The sequence below is a fragment of the Schistocerca gregaria genome, chromosome 4 (assembly GCF_023897955.1).
Source record: "Schistocerca gregaria isolate iqSchGreg1 chromosome 4, iqSchGreg1.2, whole genome shotgun sequence".
Lineage (NCBI taxonomy): Eukaryota > Metazoa > Arthropoda > Insecta > Orthoptera > Acrididae > Schistocerca > Schistocerca gregaria.
Window position 1 is genome coordinate 308,923,803 of NC_064923.1, and position 26,992 is coordinate 308,950,794.

At 41.9% G+C, this 26,992-nt stretch overlaps 1 protein-coding gene across 2 annotated transcripts in view; it reads right to left on the bottom strand.

The window, feature by feature from the left end:
• The window catches only part of LOC126267000 (uncharacterized protein ZK1073.1), a 556,825-nt gene that overhangs the window by 130,845 nt on the left and 398,988 nt on the right, over nucleotides 1–26,992 (bottom strand). Inside the window, exon 1 of one of the 2 annotated variants that reach the window (XM_049971759.1) lies at nucleotides 15,798–15,988. The exons of the other annotated variant lie outside the window; for it this stretch is intronic. Within the exon in view, the coding sequence (XP_049827716.1) occupies nucleotides 15,798–15,818 (21 nt within the window). The 5' untranslated portion in view covers nucleotides 15,819–15,988. Of the gene's footprint in view, nucleotides 1–15,797; nucleotides 15,989–26,992 lie in introns of those variants that run through there. 2 annotated transcript variants of the gene reach the window in all.

The following is a 26,992-nucleotide window of genomic DNA, read 5'->3' on the forward strand; positions in this document are numbered from 1 at the left end:
CGTGTAACCGAAGTTGAACGAGCTACTTTTAGCACTCATGTGGATGACCTCACACTTTTCGTTATTCAGGATCAAAAATGGCTCTGAGCACTATGGGACTCAACATCTTAGGTCATAAGTTCCCTAGAACTGAGAACTACTTAAACCTAACTAATCTAAGGACATCACACACACCCTTCCCCGAGGCAGGATTCGAACCTGCGACCGTAGCAGTCCCGCGGTTCCGGACTGCAGCGCCAGAAACGCACGGCTATATTGAGGATCAATAGCCACTTTTCGCACCATTCAGATATTTTTTCTAAATCATTTTGGAGTTTGTATTCATCTTCTGGGGACTTTATTAGTCGATAAACGACAGCGTCATCTGCAAAAAACCGAAGACGGCTGCTCAGATTGTCTCCCAAGTCGTTTATATAGATAATGAACAGCAAAGGGCCTATAACAATACCTTGGGGAACGCCAGAAATCACTTTTGTTTTACTCGATGACTTTCCGTCAATTACTACAAACTGTGATACTACATAGACGTCTCACAGAAATGAAAACAACTAATAAGCAGGTATGAACTATGTTACAACGAAGGAATTCAAGAGTCAAGACTTTCAAAACGGAACCTAACTTCAAAAACGTTCAGAAAATATGTGTTGACACAGCACAGAGAAATTGTGTGACTGTAAAACTATTGTGTTCATTTGTTGCAGCTTATGTGACTATTATGCTTTCATCATTTCCTTGGGAGTGATCACATTCATATTCATACAAACACCTATATCGGGCAAGGAGGCATATCTCAGTCACTTACCAGTCGTACAAACTACGTGCTCCCGTAAGAGATTCGTATCAAATGACACATGTACAGTCACGCACGAATGCCGTATATGACACACCAGACGTGTTTTCCGGTGGAGGATCCGGTTGGCTTGTCGCCTTGTCATCAAAAGTTTGCGGTCCCCATTCGAAAGCCACTTCCTTTCGGCTGCTAATAGAGTAGTTGTGCATAATCAGCTGTCAGTGTAGGTTCCTACCTTACACCTCTCTGTTGCAAACTTACGTTACTCCAGGACACACAGAGCCAGGTGGCGCAGTGGTTAGCAAACTAGACTAGCATTCGGGAGGACGACGGTTCAAATCCGCCTCTGGACATCCTGACTTAGGTTTTGCGTGATTTCCCTAAATCGCTTCATGCAAATGCCAGGATGGTTCCTTTGAAAGGGCACGGCCGACTTCCTTCCCTATCCTTCCCTAATACGATGGGACCTCGACCATTTAACTTAAATTCAGATTTTCATTCTATTGTCACTTCTAGACTCTTGTGTAAAGAAGTTGATATTTGTCACATTTAGGCTTAAATTTATTTAATTATGCCAATCGTGGGAGAGGGCCAGGTTGATATTTTGCTCATCTTGTGCGCACCGAATTGAGATACAACATGGTACAACACAGATCGCAACAATATGACGTCATGATTCTTTTTTGTGTGTATTCGTAAGGTAAACTGCGAACAATCTAAATATTATTTATGATATTACAGTGCCTACGGAGTTAATCTAATCTAATCTAATCTAAACGGAGAACGTTGCAATGTTCCTTCGGACATGCATACATGTTTAAGAGACATTTCATCGTTGTTCTTAACAACACAGGCACTGCAATATCGTATTTATCCGCTTATACCAGGCAGCGACTTATAATGTCGTCCCCTGTAGATTAGATTAGATTAGATTAATACTTGTTCCATAGATCATGAATACGACACTTCGTAATGATGTGGAACGTGTCAGGTTAATAAAAGATGTCTGTACAAGAAATTACATTACACAAAATATTGCATGACACTAATGATTAAGTTTTTTTTTTTTTTTTTTACTTACTTTATATCTAAAAATTCAGCCAATGAGTAGAAGGAGTTGTCATCTAGAAATTCTTTTAATTTATTTTTAAATGTTAGTTGGCTATCTGTCAGGCTTTTGATGCTGTTTGGTAGGTGCCCAAAGACTTTTGTGGCAGCATAATTTACCCCTTTCTGTGCCAAAGTCAGATTTAACCCTGCATAGTGAAGATCATCCTTTCTCCTGGTGTTATAGGTATGCACACTGCTATTACTTTTGAATTGGGTTGGATTATTATCAACAAATTTCATAAGGGAATATATATACTGTGAGGTTACTGTGAGGATCCCTAGATCCTTAAATAGATGTCTGCAGGATGACCGTGGGTGGGCTCCAGCAATTATTCTGATTACACGTTTTTGTGCAATGAATACTTTTCTACTCAACGATGAATTACCCCAGAATATGATGCCATACGAAAGCAGTGAATGAAAGTAGGCATAGTAAGCTAATTTACTGAGATTCTTATCACCAAAATTTGCAATAACCCTAATAGCATACGTAGCTGAACTCAGACGTTTCAGCAGACCATCAATGTGTTGCTTCCAGTTTAACCTCTCATCAATGGACACACCTAAAAATTTTGAAAATTCTACCTTAGCTACAGACTTCTGTTCAAATTCTATATTTATTATACGGGAATGTGCGAGTACAAGCAGTGACGCAGCAACTACGACATTTGAAAATTTGGGTCTGACCGTGAATTGTGCACGGATAGCCAATGTGATTAAGGTGATCGTTAGTGCAAACAGGGAAATCAGATTTCGAGACCCGGTCCGACACAAATTTTCATTCATCGTCATTCCCTTACACAATCCGCACAGTCCGCTGGTTACTAGGTGGGAACGTGCTCGCCTCCCATGCAAGCGGACCCGGGTTCGATTCCCGGCCAGACTGTAGATTTTCTCCGCTCGTGGTCGGGGTGTTGTGTAGTCCTCATCATCATTTCATCCTCAACACCGGCACGCAAGTCGCCCAATGTAGTGTCGACTGCAATAAGACTTGCACTTGGGGGCCGAACTTCCCCGGATGGGGCCTCCCGGCCAACAATGCTATACACTCATTTCCACTTTTCTTCCATTGATTGTTGTTCGCATTGGCAACTGTGAATACATTTCATGAACATTATTTATCTTAATATCTTTCTATGAATAAATAGCACGGGAAAGTTATCATTTTATTCACAAATTACTTCGTAAAATAAATTCTTCGGTACAATCCGCTATTATGTTTCCCAAGGGAAAAAAAGTGTCAACTATTTTTGGACCACTGCATGTTCGCGGGCATCTGAAGCCATGAAAATGGAGTTTAAAATTGGCGGTAGTTTGTGTGTCGTATTTATAGAAAGCGCGACGTGTTCTAGCAAGCGCAGTGTTACGTAACGGGTGAAGTCTTTTCGCGGATGGAAAGGCAGGAAATGTGCAGACTCATACAACGCAATACAACGTTTACAGCGTCGGCATCCAGTCATATTCTTATCACGCAAAATATTCCAGCGACAGAAGAATATGAAGCATTCTTTGCCAGCTTCCCCTTTAAGACTAGGCAGCACTTGTGCAACTCTCGCCTTCGGAGTTGGCGCCGACTAAAGTGGCGCAACGGCCAACTCAGTGCACCATTCTCGGGAACAGCGCGATTCGTAAACCGGTCCGATCATTCGGAACCAAGTTTCAGTCATTCTGAACTAAGATCGCGCGAAATTCTATAGAATATTGGAGATTTCACGTACGAACTCACGGTAGCAAAACTGAAACGAAGAAAGTCTTGTTCATTGAAGAAAACGCCCAGCTGCGTATTCAAATTATACGTCCGAATTTTCATTGCCTTCACTGGACATGCAAAAAAAAAAAAAGAATAAATTCAGAAAATTATGCAAGCCTGTTAGTAAACTGTAAGGAGGGGAAAAAAACGACGCACCAAGGAGGAATTATCCAAATAGGGGAGAAATCGGTAAATGTGATGTATATTTACACACAAACAAACATTTACAATTCCGAAAAAAATTGAATGATTTATCCAAAAGAAAGAGCTTAACAGACTGAGCAAGTCAATAACGCGTTGGTCCATCCCTCTGACTCTTATGCAAGCAGGTATTCGGCGTGGCATTGCTAGATAGAATTGTTGGATATCCTCCTGAGGGATAAAGTGCCAAATTCTGTCAGGTTGGCGCGTTAGATCGTCAAAATCCCGAGCTAGGTAGACAGCCCTGCCCACAGCGCTCAAAACGATATTAATTAGGGCGTATACGGGCGGATATTATCTTGCTAAAATGTGAGCCCAGGATGGCCTGTCATGAAGGGCAACAAAATGCGGCATAGAATATCGTTGAGGTATCCTGTGCTGTATGGGTGTCCCGTATGAAAACCAAAGGGGTCCTACTATGAAATGATTGGCATCCAAGACCATCACTACTGGTTCTCGCGCAGTACGTCGCTCGACAGTCATGTTGGTATCCCACTGATGCCCTGCCGCCTCCAGACACGCCTTCACTAATCAATTATTCATATATTGTTATTATACCGCCAACCGGTTACAATCCGACGTACACCATGGTCGACTGCTGGTGGAAACGCCCAGAAGATGACCCCTACGTCAGGTTGAAACCGGTTGGCGGTAAAATAAAAAAAATGCGATTAAGACTGTTTTTGAATAACTGATTAATCATACTCATCGCTGCTTCATCTCCACAACCGTGTTGTCCAAAAATCCACGCCTTCACTGTTCATCGGTTTTCAGTTCGAAGCGGGACTCATCAGTGAAGACAATTCTTAAAATTCCAGGCGGCGAATGTGGCCGACACCACTACAAACGTGCTTGGTGGGGTACAGACGTCAGCCTCCTTCCTGTGAGACACCTGTTAGCTCTTGTGGTCACTGGAGCATCAGCTGCAAGTCGAATCTATCATAATGATGAATCCTGGGCTCTGAGTGCCTCTCTGACGACTGCTCCGTCCCCACGTTCTGTCGTCTCTATATGTCAAAAATGGTGCAAATGGCTCTGAGCACTATGGAACGTAACTTCTGAGGTCATCAGTCCCCTAGAACTACTTAAACCTAACTAACCTAAGGACATCACACACATCCATGCCCGAGGCAGGATTCGAACCTGCAACCGTAGTTGTCGCGCGGTTCCAGACTGTAGCGTCTACAACCGCTCGGCCACACCAGCCGGCTCTCTATAAGTCGACCGCTTCCTTCTTGGCGCTGTGTTTGACCACGGTTCACCCATTCCTCCCAACACTGCCGAATAGTGGCCTGGCTCCTATTCAAATGTCGAGCGATTAGCCGATTATTCCTAACAGCTTCTTTGAGCCCGACTACACGTCATCTAAAATGCTGTCATCTGCGTATACTGTTCACGCGACTGTGTGCGAGTCATAGTTACTATCGAACAGAGTACAAGCAATGACATTCGGAGAGACTTCGTGCACTGATATCGATATGATCCCTACCATTGCCAGCGGCCTGGTGAAATTATGCTGCAGCGTCACACATCCATCGGCCGACTAAGTATTTAATTTTGCATTTTCCACCGATACCTGTGCAAATATCAGTTTGTGGCCAATTTGCATAACTCCTTAGTGGTGCGCCCTTTTTTTCCTCTTTTGAGCGTATTTATGTGAAGGGAACACAGGTATACAAATGTTAAATTTCCATCTACTGGCCCTGTTGGGCCATTCATTACCGACGAACTGCCTTGTTATCCTCTGCCAGAGGCATCTTTCGGGTGTGTTATGTGAGGGGCAGGTGTCAGCACGCTGTTCTCCCGGCCGTTGACAGCTTCCCAAACCTCGGCACCGCTACTGTTTACGCAATCAGCATCAAGAGGCTCTCTCCAACCCATTCCTGTCCTCCCACCAACACTGGCATACAGCGAATTGAACCCCGTCCTTCGCACAGCAATCAGACATGCTGACTATTTACGTAAACAGACAGACGATACAAATATATGAGACAGACGAAATACTCTCAGACTTCAAGAAGCAGGTGTTGGCATGTGTGAATCCTACAACATCATTAGTTTAATAATTCACGATTGCAAAATACTGCCACAAATTATTTACAAAAAAATGGAAAACATGGTAGAAGCCGACCTCGGGGAAAGGCAGTTTGGAATATGGAGGAACATAGAAATACGAAAGGCAATACTGACACTACGACCTATCCTAGAAGACAGATTGAAGGAAGACAAACCTACATTAATGCACCTGTGGAGTTAGAGAAAGCTTTCAACAGTGGGGACTGGACTACATCTTTGAGATTTTGAATGTAACATGGATAAAATACAGGCAGCGACAGATTATTTGCAAATTGCACAAAAACCAGACCGCATTTCTAAGAGTCAAGGGGTATGAAGGGGAAGCAGTGCTTGAGAAAGAAAACAGGAAGGGTTGTTATCTGTTCCCGATGTTATTCACTCTTTACATTGAACAAGCTGTGAAGTACACCAACTAGAAATTTGGATAAGGGGTTGAGCACAGGATAAAAAATTAGAAACTTTTTAGGTTTGCCGATGATATTTTAATTCTGTCAGAGAAGGCAAAATACTTGGAACAGCAACTGAACTGGAAGAGGTAGAAAGTGTAACATTTTTAAGATTTTTATTGAGACCAGTTTATTTCCTTGAAAGGTTTCCAGTTTTTGTCGTCAGGTAAGAACCTGCAGAGGCCGGTTAGAGCAGGCACACGATTTCTGCAAGGGTTGCTGAGTTATTATTGTTCCAACGGTAGAATTTCTGAAGAAGGGAAGTCTTAAAGTGGACGTTGTTCACGATTCTCAGCCAAAAAGGCTCAAGTGGTTACTGAGACGCGGTCGCACCAGGGAACAGAGTCGGCAGCTTCTCTCTTTTGCTTTACGGCCCTCGACTAGCTAATACGTAATTCTTCCGCTCTCCTGTGCCTATTCCGGATTCTCAGTCAGAACTATCCTTTCGAGGACTACTCTTTCGAGCAGGGGGGTGAGCCCCCGGTGCCACATTTACACCCCAGTCGTAATCTTGGTTGAATAAACCCTAACGGGTACATTTGAGGCAAAACATCTGTATTTATTTCGACCACCTGGAAGGCCACAACAGCCTCCGTTCCTGTCCTGTAGGGTATTTGCCTGGAGTGTAGCCTAGAATGAAATCAAACTTGAAAGATAAGCAACTCAGAAAAGAAAAATACAGGTACTACGTAAGAATGCTGAACGTTGATGCTCAGATCGAATAACTAATGAAGAGATACTGGATTGAAATTCGGGAAAAAGAAATATATGAAACAACTTGAGTTAAAGAAGAGATCAATTAGTAGGACCCATCCTGAGGCATCAAGGAATTGCCATTTTGGTTATTGAGTGTAGCGAGGGAGGGTGGGGGGATAAAATTGTAGAGAGAGACTACGGGATGAATGCGGTGAGTAGGCAGAAACAGACGTAGGTTTCAATAGTTACTCAGAAATGAATAGCCTCCCACCGGATAAAGCAGCATGAGAAGCTGCGTCAAGCCAGCCCTCGGACTGAACACCACTTCACAACAGGCTAATACCTCGTAAAGGGATCTACTGTTTAGTAATAAGTACCAAAAAGATGTTACTTCACCGATCGCTGTCTGTCTTTTTACTGGTATAGTTAGCGGTGTTTCAGTAAATACTGGTACATATTTTACTTAGCTTCTAGAAAAATTACTGTGGGAGTAAAGCAACTGTAGGAGAAGAATAATGCATGCGCGAGCGCGCGCGGGTGTGTGTGTGTGTGTGTGTGTGTGTGTGTGTGTGTGTGTGTGTGTATGTGTGTTTTATGGGGAGTGACATTTAAAAAAATAGCTCTGCCGCCGGGAGAAATTTTAGTCAAACCTAAAATACTTTTTATTCATTATTTGGAGACATATGGTGGGTGTTAATGTAGACTGGCAATGGCAAGGAATGCGTTTCTGAAGTATAGATTTATGTATCGGGAACTCGTTTCTGAAAGTATTTGTATGGAGTGTAGCCATGTATGGAAGTGAAACGTGGACGATAAATAGTTTAAACAAGAAGAGAATAGAAGCTTTCGAAATGTGGTGGTACAGAAGAATGGTGAAGATTAGATGTGTAGATCACATAACTAATGAGGAGGTATTGAATAGAATTGGGGAGAAAGGGAGTTTATGGCATAACTTGACTAAAAGAAGGGATCGGTTGGTAGGACATGTTCTGAGGCATCAAGGGATCACCAATTTAGTATTGGAGGGCAGCGTGGAGGGTAAAAATCGTAGAGGGAGACCAAGAGATGAATGCAAAAGTGGCATTAGGTACTGGGAGATGAAGCAGCTTGCACAGGATAGAGTAGCATGGAGAGCTGCATCTAACCAGTCTCAGGACTGAAGACCACAACAACAATAAACAAGACACCCATAGCATCAATGTAGGAAGAGGGAGGGAAGTGTGGCAGGAAAGACGATAACATGTTTAAATAACAAAAACGACCTCTATTAGTGGCGGCTACACAGTGTGACTGCGCTGCCCCTGCTGATTTCGGTTTATGCAGACTGCAATATTACATTTGACCTTCAAAGTCCGCTTGCGAGATTTTCATATGATCTCGCTCGTCGTACGCTACTAGCCCTAGAGAAAAAAATGAACAGAATTTTTTTTTGTAGGAAATTTAATGTAGTTAAGTTTGATACTGGAGTACGTTTTCACAGGATACCGTAGTTTTCGAGTTATTCACGAAAACCATAGAAAAGTGACTCTGAAACACACTCCCACTGCCAAACTCACCCCACACACTGCACATGGCAGTCCCTCCTACCACTTTATAAAAATGTGTGACTGCACGGATTATTTCACAGATTCGACCTTTTTTTTTGTCTTCATGGACTTGCTTTATTAGGCCATCAACTTGGTAGAGCACTTACAGATTGTTAACTTGCTGTCTGTATAAATTCTACGAAACAGTTTTGTGAATTTTACCAGCATAAAATAAAGAATTACACCGTTGTATTCGTCAGGCCCCCTGACGACGAAACTACTGCGCTTTTAAGGGTTAAGTTTGGACTGAGTTGTCAGCGTAATTAGTTATAGCGTAACGTTTACAATATCCTCACTAACATGTTTAAATTAATAATGTTGACGAAATATCCAAGTGTTCTGGTAGGGTAATAGCCAATCGATAGAGACCAAAAAAAGGTTGAATATAAGGAATAGTTCGTGCAGTCGTAAATTTTTGTACTGTGATAGAGAGGAGTGCTACGAACAACATACTAGAAATCCTGACTGATGACGGATGAATGTGTAGCGGAAGGCGTGTTTAAAGGCCACTTTTGTACATTAAATTTCCTACAAAAAGTCCTGTTCATATTTTTCTGTAGGACTCATAGTTTGCGCGGACAGAGCGAGATAATATGAAAATCTCGTGCGGGATTTTCGAAGGTCAGAACTGCGGTCTGCATAAAAAGACAGCTGAATCATCGTGTATAGACTTCTTGGTTGCCAGGGTGACTACTTCCACTACTCTAAGTCCAAGTTTCATCAAACCGAACACACAAAAGATGCCCCTAGGAAGAGCTAAATGTGCGAGAAACTGTAATACTGGTGACGACTTCATTCTAAGTGCCCTCATCAAAAACATTTATTCGCCCCGTAGCATTCTGTTCAACGATTTCTCGATTAAGTGACTCACGCTACCTGTACACAGACTTCATGCGCGTCCATCTTCAGCTGAGTATCTGCGGACAGTTGCAATGGTTGTACCGTTTTCAAGGCTCACATGTGTTGCATTCTACCAGGTATTACGCTGCGGGTTGTGAGCAACAGGTAACGATCACGCCTGGCTGTAAACACCTTTTGATACTTGCAGTTGTGACTGGCAGTCTTCCATCACACCAATGACTCGGTATCGCGAAAAAACACGTTGTGAAGGCCTTACACCAGCTTCAAACGTATTGTTGTGAGAGTCAACACTGAACACCGACCTCCTGGAGCTACGGCACTAGGCGATCTGTGAGAAAAAGACTTCTCTTGCTGTCGTAAAAGTGAGTAACTACCGGACTCTGTGGTTAGCAGTTAGTTTCGCTCTCTCGTAAAGTGGAGATCGCGGGTTTGAGTCCTTCCGTAACTGTCGGTATGGGCCGGGGTTTTCATTGTTCCTTTACTGTGTATGCCTTGCATGGATGATGAGTCAGATGATGCAAATGCAGTGTGTAGTGTATAAACGTATATTTCATTTGTACAAATGAAATGTACTCTCTAGATACATAAAGAACATAGTTTGTACGGTAAGTTGGACTGAACCTCACAGCTTAGGCTTGGCTGAAAGCACGATAGAGGACAATCGGAGGCCATTCAAGATACTGTATTTTCGCAGGATTCAAAAATGTGGTTAATTGATTTACCTTTTTCAATCCAAGATTTGCGCAGGAAAACAATTTTCTTTATTATTCACCTAGTTATGTCTCCATCGTCGTCTTAGAATGGCAACACAGACGTTCTACATCTACATCTACATGACTACTCTGCAATCCACATTTAAGTGCTTGGCAGAGGGTTCATCGAACCACAATCATACTATCTCTCTACCATTCCAGAACCGAACAGCGCGCGGGAAAAACGAACACCTAAACCTTTCTGTTCGAGCTCTGATTTCTCTTATTTTATTTTGATGATCATTCCTCCCTATGTAGGTTCGGCTCAATAAAATATTTTCGCATTCGGAAGAAAAAGTTGGTGACTGAAATTTCGTAAAAAGGTCTCGCCGCGACGAAAAATGCAATGATTTCCATCCCAACTCGCGTATCATATCTGCCACACTCTCTCCACTATTACGTGATAATACAAAACGAGCTGCCCTTTTTTGCACCCTTTCGATGTCCTCCGTCAATCCCACCTGGTAAGGATCCCACACCGCGCAGCAATATTCTAACAGAGGACGAACGAGTGTAGTGTAAGCTGTCTCTTTAGTGGACTTGTTGCATCTTCTAAGTGTTCTGCCAATGAAAGGCAACCTTTGGCTCGCCTTCCCCACAATATTATCTATGTGGTCTTTCCAACTGAAGTTGTTCGTAATTTTAACAGCCAAGTACTTAGTTGAATTGACAGCCTTGAGAATTGTACTATTTATCGAGTAATCAAATTCCAACGGATTTGTTTTGGAGCTCATGTGGATCATCTCACACTTTTTGTTATTTAGCGTCAACTGCCACCTGCCACACCATACAGCAATCTTTTCTAAATCGCTTTGCAACTGATACTGGTCTTCGGATGTCCTTAATAGACGGTAAATTACAGCATCATCTGCGAACAATCTAAGAGAACTGCTCAGATTGTCCCCCAGGTCATTTATATAGCAGACTTACTTTGTCTAAGATAACAATAACAGACGAAGAAACTACTATTTTCTTCACTTAAAAAAAGGACTACTTATTCATGTACAAAGACTTAGAAAGGAACCTTGAGAAAGGTTTATATGAAAGATTGTGCAGGAAACAAATAAGACAGCCTTCTGTTAACATGACTTGTCCAGTGGAAGAAAACGTGCAAAAAATTATTCGAAAGGAATATCGTAGCAGATGAGCTTAAGTAAACCATTGATAGGGAGTCCAACGAAATTTAAAAATAAAGCGTACATTACTGTCAACATGAAGGACACCACAATGCTTTGGGGAAAAAAAGCTCCGTTACATCTTAAGCACCTAACTGTGTATAAGAAAAATATGAAAATTAATGAAATGTGCCAACGTAAAGTATAAAAGTAAGAACAGGTACAAACCAATTGAATGCAACCACATCACCACGTTAGGGTAAAGGCTACGAGCTAATGAGCTAACTGAATCATACAGCTACCTAATGAGAAGAAGACGCACAGAAGGAAATTTAAAAATATTAGGCGTAGGTTTCAATACTGACAAAGAAGATTCAGTTACACACTGTACAATGTTTTCAGCGGACAACGTAAGAGAAAGGAGTGACGTGTGAACTTAAACAGCTACGTACGTGCACGAGTTGGCTGTTTAGCATCTCTCTGTATGCAATCAGGGATGCAGAATATTCTTGACACCACAGATAAAGTCGCCAATTGTAATTTAAAAGGATCCTGGTAATCTATGATGCTTATCACACGTATACGACGTCTGTAAAAGAAATAGGTAAATATAATGATATTCTAATTGTCTGACTCTAATTACACGTATAGAAGACAAAATTTCAAAGAAAATTGGAGAGTACATGTTAATGATGAGTCATAGAGATCCTGCTTGGAAAGTCAATAATACTGTTACCTTCAAAGGCAAAGTTGATGGCTCAAATGGCTCTGAGCACTATGGGACATCATCTATGGTCATCAGTCCCCTAGAACTTAGAGCTACTTAAACCTAACTAACCTAAGGACATCACACGCATCCACGCCAGGATTCGAACCTGCGACCGTAGCGGTCAGGCGGTTCCAGACTGAAATGCCTAGAACCGCACGACCACACCGGCCGGCGGCAAAGTAGAACATCGTGAATAAAAGAGCACGCGCTACTACAGAACCGCTGTGAACAAATAGAGCTGCTTGAACGAGTACAGAAAACTCAGTTCCCGGTAGTGTAATAATTATAATACGCAGCACTGGCTGGAGAGCAGAACCTGTAGCGTAGTTCCTGATCAACAGACTGCACGTCAGTGTTCTTACACTTCTCCGCAATATTTAATGGAGTGAGAGAATGTGTTATAGATTATGTAGATCCGTCCGTCGGAAAAGGCTGGTGTGGTAACTGGCCCACTTAACAACATGTGGGTGGAAAATGTTATACGCTAATCCAGAAGCATTTTGGGACTTCGCTACATAACACTCTCCGACATAGTTCACAAAGCAGCAGAAATTAACTCACTAAAGACTGCCACTAGTACAAGGAGCGGCCGAACGGTTCTAGGTGCTCAGTCCGGAGCCGCGTGACTGCTACGGTCACAGGTTCGAATCCTGCCTCGGGCATGGATGTGTGTGATGTCCTTAGGTTAGTTAGGTTTAAGTAGTTCTAAGTTCTAGGGGACTGATGACCGCAGATGTTAAGTCCCATAGTGATCAGAGCCATTTGAACCATTTGAAAGCATAAATATATTTACCCTCCTAGGACAACAGTCCAGAAATACACATGATACACATCCAGAAATCATGAATGACAAGACTAACAACAAACAAATCAACTCTTCCACACCATCTACAGCGACAAGTAGTAAATAACGAAGAAGACTAACACGCTAACGTTGTCAAGACACACCACTGCTCATGCTACCCATACAAATAAGATCAAAGTAGCTTCTTCGAGCAAGTTGGTGCTTCGCATTCGTGAGGGCAGGGGTTCACATACCTTTACGGCCATCCAGATCCTCTACATCGATTATCCTAGAACACTTAAGGGTGGAAAATATTACATTGTTGCTAAACAATCGTAAACTTTACTACTCCATATTTTATTCAAACGAAGTCGTAATTTATAATTTGTGTACCAGTTAATTACAGTTATAAGGCCTCCACTGGTATGTCACTTACAAAATAAATACAAATGTCTCGTTTTACTCCGTATACGGATAAAGCCAGATTGGCGTGAATCGCGAATTGGTAACAACTGCAATCATAAATTTTATGAGGGTTTAATAATCGAGGGTTAAGGCTAATGAGGGACTGGTTCCTTTGAAAATAACGCGGCCGATTGTGTACCACATTACTGTCTAATCCGAGCTTCTACTTCGCCTCTGGTGATCTCAGCATCGACGGGACGCTAAACCTTAACTCTCTTCCCTCCCTTTCCAAGGAGGTTCTGATAATCTCCTATCACATTTAATTCAAGCACCGCTCTCCACTGTCCATCAGGAAAAGAAGAGATTTCCTTATGAGAAAGAATTAAATTTGAAATCCATAATGCCGCGCGGAATTAGCCGACCGGTCTTGGGCGCTGCAGTCATGGACTGTGCGGCTGGTCTCGGCGGAGGTTCGAGTCCTCCTTCCTTCGGGCATGGGTGTGTGTGTTTGTCCTTAGGATAATTTAGGTTAAGTAGTGTGTAAGCTTAGGGACTGATGACCTTAGCAGTTAAGCCCCATAATATTTCACACACATTTGAAAATTTTTGAAATCCATAAACATTTAACTAAGAATTCTAGCTTAGTTTTAAATGACCAAACACAATTTCATTTTCTCCTCCGTTAAATAACTTTCCAGTAATGCAAATATTATACAGCATTAGGACAATTATCATAACTGTTGGCAATGTAACGATACCTTCCATAGTGTAAAAATGTAATAATTGCTTGTAAACAATCTTTACCTGTATCAGTTGTATCTCTGTAAGTGATACGTCATTTTATGTATGGATGCGACATTCAGTTGTCACCTGAAGACGGTCTACGAACCTGAAAAACTGTTTCTAGTTAAATAAATAACAGCGCAAAATATCAGCATACCAGCAAAGAGTTCCTTTTTGCTGTTAAGAGAAGAAATATCGCGTTTCGTAATTTAAACGTTCTTCAGTCACTGGAGACCATATTACGTAGAACGAAGAAATATCGGAAAAAAACCAAAAGCTTCGCAGAGTATGTCTATATTACGGGCAGTTTATTTCGCTTCTGGAAGCAGGATCTATATGTCGTACGGTCCAGTAAAACAGAGAGAACTCGGGCGTGCCGACAGAAAGAAGCAATAAACGATTACAATGCTTTTTCTAAAAGGACATCTTATCCGTCGTTGACTGTTGAAGTTATTTGTGTCACTTTCAAGTGGTATTCCAAAAAAAAATACAAAAATGAGGCACGGAGTGCACTGGTATATATGTAGACAGTGGTACATTTAAAAAAAATGGTGAAAATAATACATCATTTACATTTTGCTTCTGCGCATGTCAGACTTTAAAATCCTGTGACAGTGTGTACATGTCATCGTAAAAAATAGAAATACGGTAACATCAGAGGTGTGCGAAGTTCTGTACATCGAGAAATGATGCAAATTATGTGAAATGTTACTAATGTTAATTGGTTTGAAGTAAATTTTGCGTGAATAATGTTCAAAAAAATGTTAAAATGTGTGTGAAATCTTATGGGACTTCACTGCTAAGGTCATCAGTCCCTAAGCTTACACACTACTTAACCTAAATTATCCTAAGGATAAACACACATACCCATGCCCGAGGGAGGACTCGTACCTCCGTCGGGACCAGCCGCTGCATAATGTTAATATTGGTAACATTTCATGTAGTTTAGATCATTTCACGATGCACAGAGCTTCGCACTCGTGTGATTTTACTGTATTTCTATAGTGAAAAGGCCTATTCTTGACAATGACAGGTATACGCGTCGGAAGATTTTAAAGTACGATATGTGTTGAAGCAAAATGTAAGAGATGTATTATTTTCACCACTCTCGTTATGTACCTCTGTCTACATGACATGTTTGTGTAGTTTTTTAATGTACAAATACTCTGTGCTTAATTTTTGTATTCCTTTAGCTTTTGCAGTACCACTTGCAAACGGTCCAAAGGCCGACAATGCAGTTGTGAAATAAATAATTTCTACAGTCAAGAGCGAATATGATGTCGTTTAAAAAATTCTACACGATTGTCAAACCTAACTTTGCTTTGCTTCAACAGACAGCGGCATATGGAAAAGGTTGAGGAGCTACCGAAATGTTGTAATTACATGAAGATTCATTTTCATAAGCTTCAAAGAAGAAAAAGAAATCAAACAAAAAGTACGTCGCTTTCAAACGCAGAAAAAGGCACATTCGCCTCGTACGTCATTGCGTGGAAAGAAAACTCTGAAAGAGACTTCAAGTTTAAAATGCAGGGCAGCATAGCGACATCTTGGTACGCTTTCGTAGTCTTAGAGCCGAAAACATAAGGCGGATGTGAAGAAAAAATGTCTCTGTTATTCGCTCCCGGGAGTACGTGTCGACACAGGCGGAGGGGTGCGAGCGACACTGAACTTGCCTTGACGAAGAAGTCGGCCATTGGTGGCGTCTCGGGCGTCTTCTACGTGCTCAGTGCGTGTCGTGTGGCGGCGCGCGAAGCACTGCCGGGTATTTGTGGCGGCCCAGCGCGCCGCTGCAGTTGAGTGTGGCCAGCAGGCCCTGCATGGGGGTAGGGAGGGGGCGGGGGGACGCAGGAGTGTCATCACAGCACAGCGCCGCGACGCCTCGAGCGGTTGTGGGCTGCTTGCGCCACCACAGGTGGCAAGCCTGTTCCTCGGGGTTCGGCCGGAATTACACTATCAAATTTCTTTGTCAAAAATCTTTGTCAAAGATATTTGATGGTGTAATAGGAACTTTGTCAAATGTCGTCCAATGTTTGATCAAATCTAGGGCTTCGCTGTAGATTTGATCAAAGAAATCGTTTGTCTTCTGTTCGCTGCAATGTGACATGTTACCACATGGAGCGCTAGCATCGCTACAGCGTTCTGTCGTCTGTAGTGTTTTTATAAACATTGACGGTAAATACAATTGGTGTGTGCCGACAACTACAAAATTAATAGAGATATACGAAGCTGATGGGGCGCTTTAGAACGTGAGGCACCCTGAATACAAAAATAGATTAAGAAGGTTGGAGACCTGACCTGACCTAACCTAACCTAACATAACCCTCTCCTGTAGCAACGAATCGGAGTGTTACAGTGAGCCTGTCTTCTGAAGATGTAGCAGTTCTTAAGTGAATATTGTGCTTTGTGATATGAGGACACACTTCACTGAGCACATACAGAAATGCATGCTCATCCATTCTTAAGTGCTTGATGTACGACTTGACGTCTTCCACTGTAAGCTCACGTAACAAGTTTTGTTGAATGCTTTTATCGTGTCGTCGTAAAACCCACGGCTTCACCCAGATTAGATTAGTTTTTCGTTCCATAGATCCGTGCTGAGGAGATCCTCGTGGCTGTGGAACATGTCAATTTTTTTAAAGCTGAAATAACAATACTAACAGTATGAACAAATACAACACATCATTTGTTTCTATTAAAAATTTCGTCAATGTAGTAGAACGAGTTGGCCACTAGTACGTCTTTCAGGCTCCTTTTAAACTGATCTTTATTTGAAACTAAATTTTTTTGTGTTTGCTGGCAAATTATTGAAGATAAGAGTAGTGGACCCCTTTTCGAACTAAGGTAAGTGCTTTTAAGTCCTTGTGCAGATCATTTTTGTTCGTGGTATTGTATGTATGAACTGAGTTGTTTGTTGGAAAAAAAGAGATATATTATTTAGGACAAATTTCACTAAGGAGTAAATATACTGAGAGGCAGTATTAGTATACCCAGTTCTTTGAAGAGGTTTCTGCAGGGCGTCCGTGAATTTACTTCACAAATAATACGTATTACACGCTTTTGGACTCTGAAAACTTTTGTGTGACTCAAAGAGTTACCCAAAAATATTATTCCATATGACATTATGGAATGAAAGTAGGCAAAGTATGCAAGCTTTTTCATTTTTATCTTGCCTATGTCTGCTAACATTCGAATTGCAAATACAGATTTGTTAAAGCGTTTCTGCAGTTCTGTGGTGTGCTCCTCCTAACTGAATTTATTATCAAGTTGTAATTCCAGGAATTTAAGACTGTCAACCTCGTATGTATAGTTCCTTTTTCCCCCCCACTTCTTTTCCGCATGCAATTGCGGTACGTGCAACTGCTGAGGTTAATAACAAGTTGTTGTCAGCCATCTTGAACTTAGACGAAAAATTTGATGACAGTGTAATACCCCTTCTAGCGCTACGTCAAAGATATTTGTCAAATATATTTGACGGAATATTTGATCACATCTTTGATCAAATCTTTGACAAAGAAATTTGATAGTGTAATACCGGTCTTCCCGCCTAGCCAGCAGCCCGATTCCTCTCTGTGCTCCACATTAAAGTGTATTCACTGCATGCGACATAAGGTGTCTCTTGCATACCTGTATCTTTGGGACAGGCGGGCTAAGTGACCATGGCGGGCAAAATAGCAATTAGCGCAGAGGCTTTGAGGTGCATGCGTCGCTCGGGCTATGCCTCAGTTTACTCTCTATTGAGGGCCCTGTCAATCCGAGAAATCTAATCTGTCTGCTGTGCCGATCCTCGGAGTTATAATCATTGTTACGGATTTTACGAGGGGTGCTCAGTATGTTTCTTCCAAGAGCAGCTTGGTTTTATTCAGTATTCCACTGTTTTGGCTAAAAAAAAACCTATTTTTTAATATAATCTCCGTTCTATACGACGGCCTGACGCAACCTTACCGGAAGTACCTGAATGGCCACAGGGTACCACTCTGCATCAATAGCCTTCAAATACCGCTTCCAGCTGAGTACATCCTTCATTGGGCCAAACAGACGGAAGTCAGTATGTGCGAGATTCGGGTTGCAGGATGGATGAGGAAGAACAGTCCAATGAAGTTTTTTGAGCTCCTATCGGGTGCGCAGACTTGTGTGGGTCCTCGCGTTGTCGTGGAGAAGTTCATTTTCGTGGCAATGAACACGCTGAAATCGTTTATTCAATTTCCTGAAGGTAGCACAATACACTTCAGAGCTGATCGTTGCACCATGACGGAGGATCCCTCCAGAGTCCTTGAAGGCCGTCGCCATGACTTCAACGGCTGAGGGTGCGGCTGTGAACTTTTTCTTCGGAGAAGAGATGTTGTCGTGCCACTCCATGCATCTGAAGTTTTGTTTCCGGTTCGAGGTGATGAACTCGTGTTTCATCGCCCGTGGCGATGTTCGACAAAAAATTGTCACCATTAGCCTCTAATCGGGAAAGCAACTCCGCACAGGTGCTACTTCGTTGCTCTTTATGCTCTTCTGTTAGACGATGAGAAACCAAGCTGGCACAAATCTTTGACTATTCTAATTGGTGGGCGAATGTATCAACATTACCAACAGAGACGTCTAGCTGGGCTGCGAAGTGTTTTATTGTGATCCATCGATCTCCCCAAATGTGAGTGTCCGCACGTTCCAATACTGCAGAACTTGCAGGTGTGTGTGACCAGCCAGCAAGCGGGGAACCAACCAGCTTTTCTCGACCTTGTTCTGATGACTACAGACGCCTCGCCCACCGGCTCGCCGTGCTTTTGTTCACTGCCCAGTCTCCGTAGACATTCTACCAGCGTCTATGAATATCTGCGATGTTCTGATTTTCCGCCAAAAGAAACTCAATTACAGCTCTTTGCTTCCAACGCACCTGCGTTACATATAGCGGCGTTTCCTATAGCAAAAACGGATAGCATCCGACGAGAAGAAAGGTAGAAGCAAACTGCGAAAATCAGGAACCCCAACCCTAGAAGACCTCTCCCTGACGACAACGATGAAAATAGGGGGTGGAGCTCAGCGAAGAAAAAGTTCAAATTCAATGCAAGAAGACCAGTAGATTAAGTACGAATTGTGTTCCCTCGAGGCTCACGAACTCTATACAGGGTTTCAGGAACACGTTTAAATTTTACCTCTATCACAATAAAATATATTTAGTTCTTTGTTAAAACAGTTCCTTATCCCTTATTTTTGAGTTTAAAGCTAAGCGGCCACTTTGCCCGCTGATGTTGCGGAAAATTACTGTTTTGTCGCTTTGTAAGAATTGAACTGTTTAAAGTTCTCAATTTGATCCTAAGGTGCTAAAACTATTCGACATTCTACTTCAGTAACTGTAATTATAATCACTGATTTCTATATATTTCCGTCACTGCTACTCAGTCTAAAAAATGGGTATACCTTCGGCTGGCCATTTTGGCCCGGCTATCCGCTACTTGTTGTTGCGGTCTGCAGTCCAAAGACTGGTCTGATGCAGCCCTCCACGCTAGTGTCGTGTGTTAAGTCTCCTCATGTCTGCGTAACTAGTGCAGCCTCCATCCATTTCAATCTGCGTACCACATTCAGACCTTGTTCTTCCTCTATAGTTTTTTGTCTCCATTCTTCTCTGCATTACTATATTTGTTCCTTAGTGTATTGGGATGTGTCTTATCAACCAAGCCCTTCTCTTAGTCAAGTAATGCCATAAATTTCTTCTTTCCTCAATTCGATTCAGTTCTTTCTCATCAATTACTCGATCTACCCATCGAATCTATAGCATACTTATGTAGCATTATGGTTCAAAAGCTTCTATCCTCTTCTTGTTTGACCTGTTTATAGCTTATGTTTGACTTCCGTATAAGACTACACTCCATGCAAATACCTTAAGAAGAAGAGTTCATAACATTTCCATTTATCTTGCTGCAGCCAGTCTGAATCTTATATAGTCTCTACTTCGACCACATAACCCTTTGATTCCCGACTACACGAAAATAAATATAATTTTGAAATTTTTACTAATGTAACTTTTATTATCATAGTAAGCAATGAATACAAAAAAATGCCAAAAAGAAAGCAGTCCATTATTTTAAGAAGGTGGTTTCGCTTTGGATCCTCTAGGATACGCAGTTTGTAACCGCCCTACATTTCATGTAACATATTTGAAAACAAAGTTATTTTTTCCTCGATACAATTCCACATCCCCAAACTGACATGAACCAGTAGTACCTGAAACAAAATGCAGTTTTACATAACAAGCAAAAGTGGACCTAAAATTTAATAAATTTTGTATCAAAACTATATACTACCACTCATAAAAGCTGTAGTGCAAGCTCTAATTGACGTTATAACAGCTCCGGGTATACTTATTTTCACTTTTATTGGTCCCCTCAGTATGATCGTTATAAAAAATCAGCATGTCACTTTCTCCTACAGTCACGTAGCGTAACATCCGCGCTGACTCATGCGTTGGATGCTTTTAAGTAACTGCTACAATGCACTACATTCCCAGAACTGTACCATCAGATGTCTCCGTCTTGCAGCAGCATCAGTGGTTACATACTGGAAGCTCTGGTACGTCAATAACATTATAAAATTGTGGTTTTAGGAAGAAAGCACTGGTACTCAAAGGGTTGATGACAGTCATCACGTAATTGTAGTGTCTCGTTCCCTTATCTAATTCCCTTACCATCGCCTGATTTGCAATTATCCGCGTTTACAGAGGTCCCATAAAGTACACTACTGGCCATTAAAATTGCTACACCACGAAGATGACGTGCTACAGACGCGAAATTTAACCGACAGGAAGAAGATGCTGTGATATGATTAGCTTTTCAGAGCATTCACCCAAGCTTAGCGCCGGTGGCGACACGTACAACGTGCTGACATGAGGAAAGTTCCCAACGGATTTCTCATACACTAACCGCAGTTGACCGGCGTTGGCTGGTGAAACGTTGTTGTGATGCCTCGTGCAAGGATGAGCAATGCGTACCATCACGTTTCCGACTTTGATAAAGGTCGGTTTGTAGCCTATCGCGATTGCGGTTAACCGTATCGCGACATTGCTGCTCGCGTTGGTCGAGATCCAATGACCGTTAGTAGAATATGGAGTCGGTGGGTTCAGGGGGGTAATACGGAACGCCTTGCTGGATCCCAACGGCCTCGTGGTCGAGATGACAGGCATCTTATCCTCATAGCTGTAACGGATAGTGCAGCCACGTCTCGATCCCTGAGTCAACAGATGGGGACATTTGCAAGACAACAACCATCTGCACGAACAGTTCGACGACGTTTGCAGCAGCATAGACTATCAGCTCGGAGACCATGGCTACGGTTACTCTTGACGCAGCATCCCAGAGAGGAGCGCCTGCGATGGTGTACTCAACGACGAACCTGGGTGCACGAATGATAAAACGTCATTTTTTCCGATGAATCGTGGTTCTGTTTACAGCATCATGATGGTCGCTTCCGTGTTTAGCGACATCGCGGTGAACGCACATTGGAAGCGTGTATTCGTCATCGCCATACTGGCTTATCACCCGGCGTAATGGTATGCGGTGCCAATGGTTACACGTCTTGGCCACCTCTTGTTCGCATTGACGGCACTTTGGACAGTGGACGTTACTTTTCCGATGTGTTATGACCCGTGGTTCTAACCTTTATTCGATCCCTGCGAAACCCTACATTTCAGCAGGATAATGCACGACCGCATGTTGCAATCCTTTCTGGATACAGAAAATGATCGACTGCTGCCCTGGCCAGCACATTCTCTAGAGCTCTCACCAATTGTAAAGGTGTGGTCAATGGTGGCCGAGCAACTGGCTCGTCACAATACGCCAATCACTACTCTTGATGAACTGTGGTATTGTGTTGAAGCTACATGGGCAGCTGTACCTGTACACGCCATCCAAGCTCTGTTTGACTCAATGCCGAGGCGTATCAAGGTCGTTATTACCGCCAGAGGTGGTTGTTCTGAGTACGGATTTCTCAGGATCAATGCACCCAAATTGCGTGAAAATGTTATCACATGTCAGTTCTAGTATAATATATTTGTACAATGAATACCCGTTTATCATCTGTATCATCTGCATTTCTTCTTGGTGTAGCAGTTTCAATGGCCAGTGGTGTACTTCAGGTAGAAATACTGTCCAAGTCTTTCTGCTTTATCCTGTAGACGTCCAACGTTGATAATAGCAATACTAGTAGTAGTAGTAGTAATAGTAGTAGTAGAAGAAGTAGCAATAGTAATAGTTATATTAATTTATGGATCATATTTGCAAGGATGTTGGAGATTCGGTAATACAGTTTAAGGATAAAAAACATCCAAGAATTCGCCTTAAGAAAAACCTAAATCAGGATGCTCGGATGGAGATCAGAGCCTCCGTAACACAAGGCCAATCTGTAAAAAAACTGCGTAACCTACCAACGGGTTTATCTCTAGAGCACAATACTACCTCGATCAATTCTTCCGAACAAGTTATTTCCTAATGTAAAATAAATAGAAAAATTAAAAAAGACTGGTGCTACTATCATTTGACGTCAGGACCATGAATATCATGCATAGCTTCGATTTTGTGTGCCAGAACTTCCCTTTTGCTTGTCTGAATAACTGAATCAGCATTCCTCCATAACGAGTGACGTTTTGAGCTCAGAATTTGTGTAAGCTGTCATTGTTATCCATAGCAGAACTCTACTGTAAGGTTTTTCAGAGAAAGACTATGGTGCTAAGGTGTGTTGGGACTTTACAGAGGTGTTTTATTCCTATCCACCCGTGTTACATTTTCACCATATCCCTCCTTTGTATTATGTACGTAATTCTTCATCACTTAACACACATCTTTTAACTGTCTTTTAATTTTGTTTTATTTATCTCTATAATCTCCTTTGGTAATTTATTGTCTAAATTTTATTCTTTGGAGAAAGTGCTGCTGTGAGTCTTCCATTAATTCTTTCATGGAAAAGTCCAGTACTTTTCCGTAATCTGAACCGAGCTATTGGTACAATAGTTGCCAATTATTTTTTTTTAATTTGCCTAACTGATTGGTAATTGTACTCACAGGTTGTATTCAAAATCCAAAATGTTGAGAACAGGTCCTTCCAATGATCCCGATAACTATCTTTGTTTATGGTTCCTACGGCTCTTTTATTTAATTTGAAAACTGTGTTCATATTTAGTGCCTGTGTCATTCAGAAAACAACTACAGAGCTAATGTCTGACTGTATGTACAAACAGCATGTAACCGAAAGTCAATGTCTGTTACAGACCGAACACAGAGTCTTAAAGGGCGTAACACGCTGATAATGTTCTATTTGTAAGTATCTGCGTCTTCACGCCACTTCAGCTGACAATCAGAAATGATTCCTAGAACTTTTGCGTTTGTTAAGCTATCTATAGATCTACAATTCGCGTTTAACTGCGTGATTTTCCCTCTTCAAACTGTAATTCATGGCATCCGGTTTGTATTGATCAAGTAACTGCTTGTCTATCGACCAATTGTAAGCATCCACCACGGGGAAAATCATCGTATTTCCGCGAATACTACTGCGGAGTCCTTCGCGTGGTTTGTACACACTGATATGTGAGAGCTGAGCGTGTGTACGATACGACTCGAAGACTTAGAGCCTCCTGCTGATGCTGAAGCACTTTAACACTGAGTGTCTGAATATCCATCGGTATTTGACAGACACGGCACGAATTTAACCCATCAGAATGAGCTGATCGTCCTCCTGACCCAATCAAATTTTTCGTCTACTTCTACATGATTACTCTGTAATTCACACGCCAGTGTTTGGCAGAGATTTCATGGAGCCACCGTCTCGACCGCTCTACCCTCGAAAAGCACGAGGAGCTCCGATTTATCTTCCTTTCTCCGTTTTTCGTGAAGTACAAAACGAGATGCCCTTCATTGTTCTTTATCGTTTTGCTCCGTGCAGACAAGCGTAGTGTAGGCAGTCCCTTTAGCAGATTTGTTCGTCTTCTATCAATAAAAAGCTTTCGGTCGTCCTTATGTATGATGGTCCCAATTAAAGTTGGTAGCAATTATAATCCCTAGGTGTTTAGTTAAATCGACAACCTATAAAAATGTGCGATTTATCGTCTAACCGAAATTTAACCAAACTGTTGTGGTATTCATATGGAGGATCTAACATCTGCTGTAGTTTAGGGAGCCAGCCGTGGTGGCCGAGCGGTTCTAGGCGCTTCAGTCCGGGACCACGAGGCTGCTACGGTCGCCGGTTCGAATCCTGCCTCGGGCATGGTTGTGTGTGATGTCCTTAGGTTAGTTAGGTTAACGTAGTTCTAAGCCTAGGGGACTGATGACCTCAGATGTTGAGTCCCATAGCCCTCAGAGCCATTTTTGTAGTTTAGGGACGTATTTTTCGCATCATGCATATATCTAGTCTAAATTATTTCGCAATTCAATTTCACCGCCTGACTTTACCAGATGGTAAACGACAGCACCATCTGCAAACAATCTAAGAGAGTTTCTCAGATTCTCTCTCAAATTATTTTTATAGGTTAAAAACAACAAAGGTTCTATAACACATCCTCGAGAAAACCTGGACATCATTTCGGTTTCTTGATGACTTCTCGTCACTTGCAACGAACTGCAGTCTTTATGACAGTAGATCTAAAACCCAGCCGCGCAACTGAGCCGCTACACTGCAGGCACACAATTTCATTACGAGGAGTGATGTCAAAAAAGCCCTTCTGGACCTGTAGAAATATGGAATCAACTTGAGATGACGTACCGTGTGAATAAAGAGACAGTTGTTTTCTTGACATCGTTGCATGTAATACGCCGTACTGGCAATTTTACGATCCATCCGCGGCAAAAAGCCGACGACAGGAGTGTAGCAGCGAACATCTGAATAAACCATGTTTGTGAGTGTGAGGCTTCAGTTGCAGACGCGCATAACTCGTCTATTGATGACAGGAAAGCACCCGCCAGCTGGCTGTCAGCAGCTGACACTTTTGTGTTGCTACAGGCCGCCACGGCAAGCTTCTGCGGGCGAAGAATTGCAGCCTGATGTGTCTGGTTGGCTGTTGCCCGGGAATGTCGACCGCTGCTGCCTGTTTACAAACAAGGCTCGATGCGTTCATAATCAACTTATTTTCGTTCAGGGTCACGTTTTCTGTTCAGTGATTGTGTAGGAATTTAGTGAGTACCGTGCGCATTTCTTAGTTGCAACATCACTAGTCACGTCAGTCTGTTAATTTTGCTGTTTTATACATGTAAGATTTGTCAACAGTTACATACATAATCTCAACAGATCTACGGCGTTGCGTCTGACGCAACGGCTGGAACCATTCACGTGAAAACCTTAAATAGTACACACACTCTGAGTTTTAAAAAATGATCAGAAGCGGGTTTTGTATAGCAGTGGTTTATGAAATGCCGAGCTGGTTTGCCTCTGAGGTAAGGAACAGCTCTGCAGTTTTCAGAAGGTACATCGTTCTCTCTCTCTCTCTCTCTCTCTCTCTCTCTCTCCCTCCTCCCGTCTCTTCTTCCCTCCCCGTATACAGGGATAGCCGGCTGATTCTGTTTTCACTACGACCGGTGTTGGACTGACAAACCGGCACTGCCCGGGTAAACATATTCCCACTTTTCTATTAGAAACGGAAACAAAAAATGAAACGTCTTTGTAAAGAAACATTGAAAAAAAATTAATTTCCACCTATTCGTTAAAACAGCTTTTAAAGTATGAAACAGTCATACAAAGAAATATATAGAATGCACAGATGTGTAAGTTAGCTGCTTCGCGTGTCTAACAACGCGATTTTGTAAACGTCTCTCTGGCAACGCCTCTTCAGAGCTCTATAGACGGCTATGTTTTCGCCTACAGCGTTCGCGCTTCGCAGTTTTAAGCTGTCAAAATCTCTGGCAGGTGTCGAAAAATTTCTTTAAGTTGACTTTACTGTAGAGGCGTCTTAGTAGTAAAAAATAAATGTATTAAAACTTCATGCATGATGCTGCATTTTTAACGCATCTCTGCGTTTATGACGTCATATTGGTTAACTCCATATGGGGAAACTCCACTTGTGTGCATGATATACTATTGCTGCAAAAGAAAGCTATTAGGATAATTACAGGCTCACCATACAAGGCTCATTGTAAACCTCTGTTTACTCAACAAAAAATCATGACAGTAATAAATCTGTATATTTATTATGTTTTAATCTACACAAAAAAGAACTTACCTCAGTAAAACGCAGGGCAAATATACATTGTTACAACACTAGGACAAACAGCTGTATCTATACGCCCTACCCCAGACTGTCAAAATCAGTTAACAGTTATGAACTTACAGGCCACAAATTATTTAACAAACTTCCACAAGCTATACAAAATTTATCAGAGCAACAATACAAACAAACACTTTATGACCGGTTAGTTATAAACCCATTCTACAATATAAAGGATTTCATCACCTGTGATATTAAACTGTAATGTTAATATCAATTCTGTTCTTTTATAGCATGTACCGTATTGTATTATGTGTATGACTTTGTCTATTGCTGTAATGGCTTAAAGACAATAAAATTATAATTATAATTATTATTATTATCTCTTGAACTATGTGTTGTATAATGATGTATTTGTGCAGGTACATTCAGCGTCATTATGTGAATACAGTCAACGAAATATGCTGCGAATAGAGTTAGAACCTAAGAAATTATAAATTTAAACGTCATGCATCATGCAGCAATTTTCCACGCATCTCAGTATTTATAACGTTATACTTCCGAAATTATAATAAGTAGGTAACTCTTACCTTCACAGCGACTGTTATCTGACAATAAGGCACATGTGTATCAAGTTTGGTTAAAATCGCTCCAGTGGTTTGGGAGAAGTAATTGAATGAACACACACACACACACACACACACA